Below are 13545 nucleotides of genomic sequence, written 5' to 3' on the forward strand. Positions count from 1 at the left end.
TACATTTTTTATAGCAGTGAGTATCAGTGAGCATCAGTAAGAAAAAAAATTTTAAGAAAATTTGCTATAGAAATAAAATTTGACAATTTTATCTTGTAGAAATAAAATTTTGAAAAAATTATCAATAAAAATACAATTTTAGAAAAACTTTTGTGTAGTAAATAAAATTCTGCAAAATATTCTACAGAAACAAAATTTTGACTAAATTTTCTATAGAAATAAAATTGTGACTTAAATTTTTATAGAAATAAAATTGTGAAAAAAATTTTTGTGTAACAAACAAAATTTTGCAAAATTTTCCATAGAAATAAAATTTTGCAAAATATTCTATAGAAACAAAATTTTGACTCAATTTTCTATAGAAATAAAATTTTGACTAAATTTTCTTTAGAAAAAAATATTTCTAGTAATAAAATTTTGAATAAATTTTTTATAGAAATAAAATTTTGACAAAATTTGCTATAGAAATAAAATTTTGACAAAACTTTTTATAGAAATAACATTTTGACAAAATTTTCTATAAAAAACAACTTTGAAAAAATTTTCTGTCAATATTCCACATATGTATATGGCCTTAAAATAAAATAATTTCGATTGTTCGAAATATTTCAAATAAATTGATATGGGCATTAAAATGGATCGATCCAGCCCATCTGCTAGTCTAACATTCTAGGAAACATAAAAAGATAGACGTAATTGGAAGTTGATTTTCATTTACAATCATGCTGTACATTGATCAAATGAATAACGCAATGGAAACTAATTTGCGTAAAAACTTGATTAGTTACAAAAATGTCAAGTGTTTTAAAAAATTTGGTTTAGTCGGAGTCGAGCAAAATTTTTACGACTCCGACTCCGACTCCGGCTCCACAGCCCTGGTATCGGTACAGTTTTTGATATTGGTTATAGCGCCCTTATAAACCGGCCCTCCGATTTGGGGTCTAGATTCTAGAACTACAATTAAATGTGCTGAATACTGTGTGTATCCTTCCATGTTTTGGTGTAGCCCCCATTACACCGAACTCCCGATTTAACTCCTAGGGTTTCTAGAAATTGTAGTTTTTATCCGATTTGCCACTAATTGAAAATATACCTACAGTTTAGACACATAAAGTGTAGACACATAAAGTGTATATGATTTAATTTTATCGGTCCATTTGGTAAGGCCTCCATATAGACCGATTTCACTAGGGTGTAGAAGGCGCACTTATCATGAAAATTGGTTAAAACTGAATGTAAAATATCCAGATTTTACTTCTCGTAATCAGTTAAATAATGGGGGTAAAAATCTACAGATTTTAGATTTCAAATCAAGGCATTATTTCAACATTTTCTTGCACTTACAATAGATGTTTATGATTCCTCTAAAACTCAAACAAAAATGGTTCTTACACCCTCAAAAAAAATCGCTTTTCTAACATATGTTCCAAACATATTTTGCAGGAAGCACATATATTATTGGATATTGCCGAAACATTATTATGTTTGTTTTATGTGAACATATTATATGTTTGGAAGCATTTTGAGCCCAAAAATATTATATGCTTGGAAGAATTTTCTCCCCAAGAAGATTGTGCTCATTCCCTCACATAATTTTCACTTCCACGAAATTTTTAATTCTTGGCACCTTTTTCTGTAATATAAATAATGTTGAAGAAATTATTCAATTTTATAATTTTTTTTTAATTTTACCTTTCGCCTGGACGGAGAATCGAACCGGGAACCATGCAATTTGTAAGCCAACACACTACCACTGGGCTACGTAGCTGTTATAGTCACCAATAGACAATTATCGTTATAAGTTACATTTATATAGCATCCCAGCAAAAAAAGCGTCGCCAGAAAAGTAGTGAACATTTTCTTTTTGGATTCGGAAGTGGTGCAAAATTGGCGCAGAAGCGATGATTTTAACATGGGCTTGTCATAGGATGGAAGTCCTCCATTTCAACTGCCGTTGCACTGAATTTGCATCACTTCCTAAGGTGTGATGCGCATCCAGTGATTTGGATGTGAATAAAGAAATTTTGTGATTTTTTGACAAATAAATAATTTTTACAATTTTTGTATGATTTTTAACGCATTATAACGCTTGTCTAGAACGTTTGATATCAAATATTTTTAAAAATTCGCAATTTTTCTAGAAAGGATTTAGCATTTTTTTCGACAAAATTTAAATAATATGCACTATTTTATTAATTTTTAATCTGTTTCTAACCCATTTGAAACAATAAAATTTTAAATTTCTCATTAAAAATATGAAAAAATCGAGTTATAAAAAAGTGACTCAAATGAACTTCCTGTGCAGTTAAAAGAAAGAACATCTTTGGAAGGACATTTTTGGAGTGCTTTTAAAGTTGTGCCTTAAGAAGAACTTCCAAATTTTTTTGCTGGGATAGTTTGCAGCGCCCACCAGCCCATGCAAACATAACATTATTTAACATTATATTATTAGCATACGTTCCGATTTCTTTTAACGAACCAAGAAAAAAAATTGTGCCCATAATGCCAAAATGATAAACAAAACACATGTCCACACATACATAAAATGCTGCTCTCAAGACGAAAACACACGCTGTTTCTTTTTCAAATGTCCATTCTCTTGGTTCCGAATGTCTATTCTCTTTACTCCGAATACTCATCCTAATATTCAAATTAAATAATATTCAGACTTAAGCATATCAAATTTTTGGCCTTATAAAACATTTTTCCGAAACAACATACGCAGTTTCACAGAAATTGCTCTCTTTTGATTCTCTCCCTGTGTTATGTTGATATCTTTCGTCAACCCTCCCGGTTTCCATCTCTATTTCTTTCTCTATACTCTCTCTCTCTCTCTCTCTGTCGCTCTCTGAATAAAATATCACAACATATATATGTTTACTCGAAATTTGTAAATTTATATATGTTTACATTCACACATATTATTTTTATAAAACATTCTTGCCCCAAACATAATATATTCTAACATATTAACATATGTGTCCCAAACATTTAGTGTTAGTTTAGGAACATTACATGTTTGCACTTAAATATATTGTGTTTAAAAATTGTGCCCGAAACACATTTTGTTTATATCGGAACATATGAAAAACATATTTTTCCAACAGTGTATATATTCAGAATCTAATCTAGTCTCCATAGGTAAAATCTTTACATTTATCTGTGGGAAGCGTACTGGTTGAACTGATCTGTTTCGGAAAATATCTATCATCAAACCCCCTGAAATTTTCAAAGGAAACTATTATATTTGATTGATGGTGGTGGGTATTTAAGATTCGGCCCGACCGAACTTACTACTGTATATACTTGTTTTTTTTTTGATGAGTCTACATATGTTGCATAATATGTTGCTTTCTTTTAAAGTTATATTTAGAAAGTTTATATATTTTAAAATTTATAACGAACAAAAACAAATAAATAAATGTCAAATAAATAAAATAAGTTTAAATTCCAACTAAAGGTCAATATGTTTTTTTTTGTAGTTTTTTTTCTTATAATAAACAATTCAAACAATTTGGGTATTAATTCAATCCAATACCCAATTTGATTCACCTCCACAGGTCGACAATATTCCCTTCCCATTAGTAAAGGGTGATTCTTTTGAGGTTAGGATTTTCATGCATTAGTATTTGACAGATCACGTGGGATTTCAGACATGGTGTCAAAGAGAAAGATGCTCAGTATGCTTTGACATTTCATCATGAATAGACTTACTAACGAGCAACGCTTGCAAATCATTGAATTTTATTACCAAAATCAGTGGCAGAAAATCCGCTTTTTTATCGACAAATTTTGTTCAGCGATGAGGCTCATTTCTGGTTGAATGGCTACGTAAATAAGCAAAATTGCCGCATATGGAGTGAAGAGCAACCAGAAGCCGTTCAAGAACTGCCCATGCATCCCGAAAAATGCACTGTTTGGTGTGGTTTGTACGCTGGTGGAATCATTGGACCGTATTTTTTCAAAGATGCTGTTGGACGCAACGTTACGGTGAATGGCGATCGCTATCGTTCGATGCTAACAAACTTTTTGTTGCCAAAAATGGAAGAACTGATCTTGGTTGACATGTGGTTTCAACAAGATGGCGCTACATGCCACACAGCTCGCGATTCTATGGCCATTTTGAGGGAAAACTTCGGAGAACAATTCATCTCAAGAAATGGACCGGTAAGTTGGCCACCAAGATCATGCGATTTGACGCCTTTAGACTATTTTTTGTGGGGCTACGTCAAGTCTAAAGTCTACAGAAATAAGCCAGCAACTATTCCAGCTTTGGAAGACAACATTTCCGAAGAAATTCGGGCTATTCCGTCCGAAATGCTCGAAAAAGTTGCCCAAAATTGGACTTTCCGAATGGACCACCTAAGACGCAGCCGCGGTCAACATTTAAATGAAATTATCTTCAAAAAGTAAATGTCATGGACCAATCTAACGTTTCAAATAAAGAACCGATGAGATTTTGCAAATTTTATGCGTTTTTTTTTAAAAAAGTTATCAAGCTCTTAACAAATCACCCTTTATACAAAATAAAATCAATTTTGGTTTTTGTGCTATTGATTCAAAGCAATTTTCATTTAATCTAGATTTTATTCACTTTAATTGGTTTAACAGTCTAAGGGGTAGAAAAACAAATTTCGTTACTTAAGCCTTGTGGTAAGAACGACGACCACCAATCTTATGTTTCACGACATGGGTATTATCGCTGGTCGAATATAAATAGATGGGAATTTCTTCGATTGTAGTTTCAGCCTTGGCTCCAGTCTTCTGATTTTCAACCGACAAACGTCTGGTACTGCTGACGGAAGATTTCTTCACGGAACTTTCATTGACGGATGTGGCCTTCAGGGGTTGACTTTCATCGTTTTCATTGGTGTTCAAAGGTTCATCATCGATATTGATGGGTTCGGCAACGGCAACACTACTTTCACCATTTTCGTTTTCTTCAGCTTCGCTGAGAAGATTTTCAATGGCTTCCAAATTGGTCATACCATGGGCCTGCAATTGTTGATGGAATTCTTTGGGGACAGCAATGGCTTGGACATCCTTATGGCCCGAAATGCCATTGGGTGTGGGAATGAATTCAACATCGGTGGGAATTTCCGATGTGGGATAGACTGGTACCAATTCAGCTTCGTTTTCATTTGAAGACTTGAGCAAAATCAAAGAAATTGGAACAATTTTCTTGAATTTCAACAAAACCAATTTCTTAATGGCCACTGCACCAGCTATGAGACGACCCTGCTTCTGGGGCTTACTAATGCTTCGAGCTAAAGAAAAATCAATCATTTACCACCCATCGCAATCGGAAATAATTAAGGCATTAATCTTACCATCGATGACATAGGCTGTTGCCAGCAGAACAATTACTAATGACCAAACTAACTTCATTATCTTCCTCTTTCTAGTCCGGGGCGGGATGATTATGGATGAAATGTGGTCTGCTTTACGCGAAAATCTCGAGTGATTTGCTTACAAATATGCTTTGATGTTTTTATTTATACGCGAGTGAAAACGCCACCTGCTGTCTATTGTTTTTGCCAAGCTGCTGGCGAAATGATTTAACGTTGCAAAATGCATATCTCTTTTCTTTGCCATTTCTTTGGCTGTGACACACTTTGATCAACTCAGCGAAACCATAAAAGCAACGATTCTTACGAGCTTAATAGCTCTTAAACCTATGAAAAATGTATCACAAATAATATGCAAATGATCCTCGCAAAAAATTAACACAGGCCGTGACAACGACGCCGAAAAAAGTCGAAAAGAAAAAACATACTAATGAATGTTCCTCAATTCCAACTCAGATTAATCTTTTGATTCAACAAAGGCCATAGCATGAAATGGACACTGAGCTCCGACAATAAAGGGGAATTTCTAAAGTTTGCCTAAAGTTATCAATCACACGCATCCATCTTTCTCCCAAACTCTTCCCAAAACCATTCGAATTTAACAGAAATATTCAATTTTTCATTTGATGCTGCCATTTTGGCTTGTTGTGTGACTAGGTATTGACTTATAGGTGAACAAAATCGAAGTGAAGTTTCTCCATCCGTTAGCGTTTATAAAATATGAAAAAAATTTTCCATGCCAAAGAGTAAAGGTTGTTTAACTTTGACACCATCAACAGTTATATGATTGATATTAGCATAAAAAGAAATTGAAATATGATAGTCTGACATTTAATATTAGAGAGTACAACTAAAGCACATAACATTCATTTCTATTTTTGAACATTATCGTGATATTTGCAGAAAAGAAAAAAATCAAAAACAAAAAAAATCCACAAAAATTACATTGGTTAGATTCTCAAGATAGAAAATTTATATTTCGTCCTAAATTTAGGAGATTTCTATTTCACTAATATAGAAAGAAGACAATTGATTGAAACGCCTGTTTCTTTTCCTAGTGTGGGAAGTTTGTTTGGTGACTCTGTTAAATTTTCCAGGATGTGAAACTCAAAAATTTTCCATTATCTGAATTATTCGAATTGTACACTTAAAAAAAGTGAACCCTATATTTCACTAAAGAGGATTGTATTCTTTTTTACGTTCATCGAATTATTACGTTTTAAGAAAGGTTACATGACTTTAATAATTTTTTGCATACGTTAGTTAAATTAACTAAAACAGTGGAAACAAGTAAGGAAAATCTCAAGTCGGGCGAGGCCGACTATATTATACCCTGCACCACTTTGTAAATCAACATTTTCGATACTTATATCAAAAATCCATCAAATGTGTTGGGTGCTATATATACAGGTTTTTGTCCCAAATACATACATTTAAATCTGACTCAATCTGAACAAAATTTATAATCTATAGACTTAAAATTTCAGTCGGCTAATGCCCTGGGATGGTACACTATTTTAGTAAAAAACAAGTAAGGAAAGTCTAAAGTCGGGCGGGACCGACTATATTATACCCTGCACCACTTTGTAAAACAATATGGGAAACATTTAAATCTGAAGCACTTTTAAGGAAACTTCGCAAAAGTTTATTTATGATTTATCGCTCGATATATATGTATATCGTATTGGTATTTTGACCATTTTTGTCGAAATCAGAAAAACATATATATGGGAGCTATATCTAAATCTGAACCGATTTCAAATTTGACACGCATAGCTACAATGCTAATTCTACTCCCTGTGTAAAATTTCAACTAAATCGGAGTTAAAAATTGGCCTCTGTAGTCATATGAGTGTAAATCGGGCGAAAGCTATATATGGGAGATATATCTAACTCTGAACCGATTTCAACCAAATTTGGCACGCAAAGCTACAATGTTAATTCTACTCCCTGCGCAAAATTTCCATTAAATCGGAGTAAAAGATTGGCCACTGTGGTCATATGACGAAAAATCGGGCGAAAGATATATATATGGAAGCTATATCTAAATCTGAACCGATTTCAATAAAATTTAGAACACTTGACTACACTAATGCTAATATTGTCTAATAAATTTTCTTAAATTTGTCGAAAATTATTTAAGTATTTTTGTGAAATCTGCATCACATCTGCGCTTCTAATACAGTTTAGTTAAAATTAATTAAAATCTTGTTTCCTGGTGGGTTCACTGTTTTTGTTTTTCTTTTTTTTTCAGCGTACCTTTCGTTCAGATGGAGGATAGAACCGCGGACACACCAGCCACCGGGCCATGCATATTATATTTAATATATTTTTATTTTCTCAGTATTTAGCTTAGCCATATCACAAAAATAATATTTTTCGAAAAATTCATGAAAATGTATAAAACATAATATGGTCTTTAGTGCCATACCAAGTTGAAGTTTTACGAAATTCTGAACCATTTGGTTGGAAATACGAATCAAAAACAAGTATATACGGCCGTAAGTTCGGCCAGGCCGAATCTTATGTACCCTCCACCATGGATTGCGTAGAAACTTCTACGAAAGACTGTCATCCACAAATTTCAACTCACATGGTTGTTAAATATCACATGCTACCACCACGTACCAAATTTCAACCAGATCGGATGAATTTTGCTTCTCCAAAAGGCACCGGAGGTCAAATCTGGGGATCGGTTTATATGGGAGCTATATATTATTATAGACTGATAGGAACCAATTCCTGGATGTTAGTACCCTATACTAACATCACGTACCAAATTTCAACAGAATGGGAAGAATTTTGTTCTTCCAAGGTGCTCCGGAAGTCAAATCTGGAGATCGGTTTATATGGGGCCTATATAAAGGGTGATTCTTTTGAGGTTAGGATTTTCATGCATTAGTATTTGACAGATCACGTGGGATTTCAGACATGGTGTCAAAGAGAAAGATGCTCAGTATGCTTTGACATTTCATCATGAATAGACTTACGATCTGCCACAACGTCGAATTTTCAGTGAATGGGCCCTAGAAAAGTTGGCAGAAAATCCGCTTTTTTATCGACAAATTTTGTTCAGCGATGAGGCTCATTTCTGGTTGAATGGCTACGTAAATAAGCAAAATTGCCGCATTTGGAGTGAAGAGCAACCAGAAGCCGTTCAAGAACTGCCCATGCATCCCGAAAAATGCACTGTTTGGTGTGGTTTGTACGCTGGTGGAATCATTGGACCGTATTTTTTCAAAGATGCTGTTGGACGCAACGTTACGGTGAATGGCGATCGCTATCGTTCGATGCTAACAAACTTTTTGTTGCCAAAAATGGAAGAACTGAACTTGGTTGACATGTGGTTTCAACAAGATGGCGCTACATGCCACACAGCTCGCGATTCTATGGCCATTTTGAGGGAAAACTTCGGAGAACAATTCATCTCAAGAAATGGACCGGTAAGTTGACCACCAAAATCATGCGATTTGACGCCTTTAGACTATTTTTTGTGGGGCTACGTCAAGTCTAAAGTCTACAGAAATAAGCCAGCAACTATTCCAGCTTTGGAAGACAACATTTCCGAAGAAATTCGGGCTATTCCGGCCGAAATGCTCGAAAAAGTTGCCCAAAATTGGACTTTCCGAATGGACCACCTAAGACGCAGCCGCGGTGAACATTTAAATGAAATTATCTTCAAAAAGTAAATGTCATGGACCAATCTAACGTTTCAAATAAAGAACCGATGAGATTTTGCAAATTTTATGCGTTTTTTTTTTTTTAAAAAAGTTATCAAGCTCTTAACAAATCACCCTTTATAATTATGGACCGATATCGACCAATTTTTGCATGGGTGTTGTTAATATCACGTACCAAATTTCAACTGAATCAGATGAATTTTGGTCTTCCAAGAGGCTCCGGAGGTCAAATCTGGTGATCGGTTTATAGGGGGCTATATATAATTATGAACCGATATGGACCAATTTTTGCATGGTTATTAGAGACCATATACTCCATGAACCAAATTTCAGCCGGATCGGATGAAATTTGCTTCTCTTCGAGGCTCCGCAAGCCAAATCGGGGGATCGGTTTATATGGGGGCTATATATAATTATGGACCGATGTGAACCAATTTTTGCATGGTTGTTAGAGACCATATACTAACACCATGTACCAAATTTCAGCCGGATCGGAAGAAATTTGCTTCTCTCAGAGGCTCCGCAAGCCAAATCGGGGGATCGGTTTATATGGGGGCTATATATAATTATGAACCGATATGGACCAATTTTTGCACGGTTGTTAGAGACCATATACTAACACCATGTACCAAATTTCAGCCGGATCGGATGAAAATTGTTTCTCTTAGAGGCTCTGCAAGCCAAATCGGGGGATCGGTTTATATGGGGGCTATATATAATTATGGACCGATGTGGACCAATTTTTGCATGGTTGTTAGAGACCATATACTAACACCATATACCAAATTTCAGCCGGATCGGATGAAATTTGCTTCTCTTAGAGCAATCGCAAGCCAAATTTGGGGGTCCGTTTATATAGGGGCTATACGTAAAAGTGGACCGATATGGCCCATTTGCAATACCATCCGACCTACATCAATAACATATACTTGTGCCAAGTTTCAAGTCGATAGCTTGTTTCGTTCGGAAGTTAGCGTGATTTCAACAGACGGACGGACGGACATGCTCAGATCGACTCAGAATTTCACCACGACCCAGAATATATATACAATATTTCGATGTGTTACAAACGGAATGACAAAGTTAATATACCCCCCATCCTATGGTGGAGGGTATAAAAAACCATTTACATCAAAAAAATTATTAAAGTGATGAAAACTTTCTCAAATTGAGGAAACATTAACTAAAATCCAATAATTTATATGAACTCAAATGAAGTTAAATTGGCTTTAGTACCCTGGCGAGTTCACTGCTGTTTTTTGAGAAATATCTCATAACAGAACATAACGTAGGTTATGACTAAGAAACAATCTATCGACTTGAAACTTTATACATGTAGTCCTTATTAACGTAAGTCGGATGGTATTGCGAATGGGCCATATGTGATCACTTTTAGATATAGTCCCATTTAAACCGACCACCAGATTTGAATTCCGGACCCTGTGGATTAGGTTATGTCTTCTAACAACCACACAAAATTAAATAGTCCAAATTGATTCATGAGTATTTTTATGTATAATACCTTTATAATCGATCCCCAGAGTTGACTTTCGGATCTTTTGGAAGGACCAAATCTCATTCAATTCGGTTCAAATTTATATAGAAATAAAAATTTGACAATTTTTTCTATAGAAAAAAAAGTTTGATAAAATGTTCTATAGAAATAAAATTTTGACAAATTTTTCTATAGAAACAAAATTTTGGAAAAATTGTCTATAGAAATAAAATTTTGACAAAATTTTCTATATAAATAAAATGTTAGCAAATCTTTATACATATCAAAATAAAACGCTGACTAAATTTTCTGTAAATTACTTTAACAATTTTAATTTTTGTTTTAGGCCATACTAAGTTTCATGAGTTTCTCTTTTTCTTAAGGAATATTTATGCACTCGCTATTATTAGAATAAAACAATAAGAATAAGAAATTCGGTACGCGTTTTTAGTATATGTATTTTAAAAATTATGGAATCATTGGTTCATATCCATTCATAAAGTTGATGGGGTCTCATGGGGGAACATATTTTATCCGACCCGGATGGAATTTGGCACGAGATGTAAGCATATGCCTTGTAACAACCATTTCTCGGTATCGGTTTATAATTATATATAGCTCCCATATAAACTGATCCCCGTACTTGATCTCCGGATCTTCGTGAAGGAGCAAATTTCAAACCTAAAATTAAACTTAAATGCCAAATCTAATATTAAACTTATTTTTATTCGATTTGAATAAAATAGAATAAACATAGTATCCAATGTTCTAATAAAAATTTCATATACTCGTACTTACTACATTTTGTACAGGTCGAAAACCTAAACAATTTTCTTTCATTGACCATCATGATGTTCTTGTTCATAAAATCCAACCAGTTTTTGAATGATATCAGATCATCTCACATCGTACGATCCACTTTCTCAACGTTCTCGCCTAATTTATTCTAGCCATCCTAATCCGAATATTTGACCCATATGCATTACTAATTTAAAGCTAAATGAATATGGACCAATTATTTTTTCGCATTTGCCAAAAATAAAAAAAAAAAAAACAAAACAAAGAATTGCGAATTTAAATTTTTTCTGAATTCTACATAAGTTTTTGCATAGCTAATAAGGAATAACAAAAAAGAGGATTATACTTTTAATCTCATCTCAATTGAAAGAAAGTCACTAATCTATTTCTTCGAAATGAATTTAATCGTTAGATCCATAAAATAATATCATAAAAATATTAAATCAATTTTAATGGTATACTTATGACTGTAGACTCATAAATTCACATTGTAATCGTAAATCATCAATAAATTTTGATACTCTGGAAGCAATAAAATCAATTCATTGGCATCATCATTAATGGATTATTAACGTAAATAGATAGTAAAATGAAGTATCAGTGCTCACATGGTTATTATACACGATTTGATATTTTCTTAAGATTTTTCGAAAAGAATTAACGACTTAATTTGTATTATCGTAAATCGATAAGTGATAATGCCACAAAAGCTAAATATGACAAGGCAATACATTTGCTGGTATTATGATTTTTTTATTCAATAAAAAGTATTCGCCAAATATGATTCCCAAAGCGAAAAATACTATTTCCCAAAATATTGTGTTGGAGCAAACAAATGGGCTTGTGAATTCAAATTTTTAAAATAATTTGTCATTTAGGGCATGCTGATTGCCTCCCATTTGAATCTCAAGAAATACTTAAAGTCCATTAAAAGATAACTTAGTAAATCGAAGAAGCTTACATAAAAACAAGTATATACGGCCGTAAGTTCGGCCAGGCCGAATCTTATGGATTGCGTAGAAACTTCTACGAAAGACTGTAATCCACAATCGAATTACTTGGATTGTGGTATCTTAAAACTTCTTAACATCGTTTTCTAAATTTAGTTTAGTTTAGTAGTTAGGCATGGTTGTTAACGGCCATAGCACAATGTACCAAATTTCAACTGAATCGGATGAAATTTGCTCCTCCACGAGGCTCCAAAACCAAATCTCGGGATCGGATACCATACTAACATCACGTCCAAATTTCAACCGAATTGGATGAATTTTGCTCAATAATTATGGACCGATTTCGACCAATTTTTGCATGGGTGTTTGAGGCCATATATTAACACCACGTACCAAATTTCAACTGAATCAGATGAATTTTGGTCTTCCAAGAGGCTCCGGAGGTCAAATCTGGTGATCGGTTTATATGTGGGATATATATAATTATGGACCGATGTGGACCAATTTTTGCACAGTTGTTAGAGGCCATATTCTTAAATCATGTACCAAATTTCAACAGGATCGGATGAAATTTGCTTCTCTTAGAGGATTCGAAAACCAAATTTAGGGGTCCGTTTATATGGGGGCCATACGTAAAAGTGGACCGATATCGCCCATTAGCAATACCATCCGACCTACATCAATAACAACTACTTGTGCCAAGTTTCAAGTCGATAGCTTGTTTCGTTCGGAAGTTAGCGTGATTTCAACAGATGGACGGACGGACGGACATGCTCAGATCGACTCAGAATTTCACCACGACCCAGAATATATATACTTTATGGGGTCTTAGAGCAATATTTCCCCCCCATCCTATGGTGGAGGGTATAAAAATAATTATTGTATTCCATGAATTTATAAATTGTAAGAAAAAGCATTTCATAATTGGTAAACTTTTCAATTTTTGAATGGCTACGAATGTAAACATAATATTTATTAAATATTATATATTTTAAATGAAAATATACATTCTTTTCGACACTGAATTATATGCAAATTTACATACTATTTACGAAAAGCATTACACATTAAATAAAACTTTTCATTCTACTTTCTATTTTCAACCGCAGAGAAGGAATATGATCACCCCAAATATATTTCAAAAGCAAAATGTTATTTTTGAACGGTGATCATGAAACATTTTCTCTTAAAAATTTTGTTTTCTCGGCAAATTGCCGAAATTTGCCCCAAACACGTTACATGTTCCCCTTCCAAACATAACATTTTGCTCTTGA

At 33.8% G+C, this 13545-nt stretch overlaps 1 protein-coding gene across 1 annotated transcript; it reads right to left on the bottom strand.

Annotated features, from left to right (window-relative positions):
* Positions 1-4641: 4641 nt before the first annotated feature.
* LOC142231466 (uncharacterized) lies at positions 4642-5388 on the bottom strand. The gene is made up of 2 exons (XM_075302073.1): positions 5331-5388; positions 4642-5267 (listed from the first exon to the last, which is right to left on the bottom strand). The coding sequence occupies exons 1-2, from the start codon at positions 5386-5388 to the stop codon at positions 4642-4644; spliced, it is 684 nt and encodes a 227-aa protein (XP_075158188.1).
* Positions 5389-13545: the final 8157 nt, after the last annotated feature.

Source organism: Haematobia irritans, chromosome 3 (assembly GCF_050003625.1).
Source record: "Haematobia irritans isolate KBUSLIRL chromosome 3, ASM5000362v1, whole genome shotgun sequence".
In the NCBI taxonomy this organism is placed as follows: domain Eukaryota; kingdom Metazoa; phylum Arthropoda; class Insecta; order Diptera; family Muscidae; genus Haematobia; species Haematobia irritans.

Excerpts from the sequence above, each read along its gene's own strand:
- LOC142231466 (XM_075302073.1), bottom strand. The coding sequence starts at position 5,388 with ATGAAGTTAGTTTGGTCATTAGTAATTGTTCTGCTGGCAACAGCCTAT. Across the intron at positions 5,268-5,330 it reads AACAGCCTATGTCATCGATG|CTCGAAGCATTAGTAAGCCC; the intron begins GTAAGATTAATG and ends ATTTTTCTTTAG.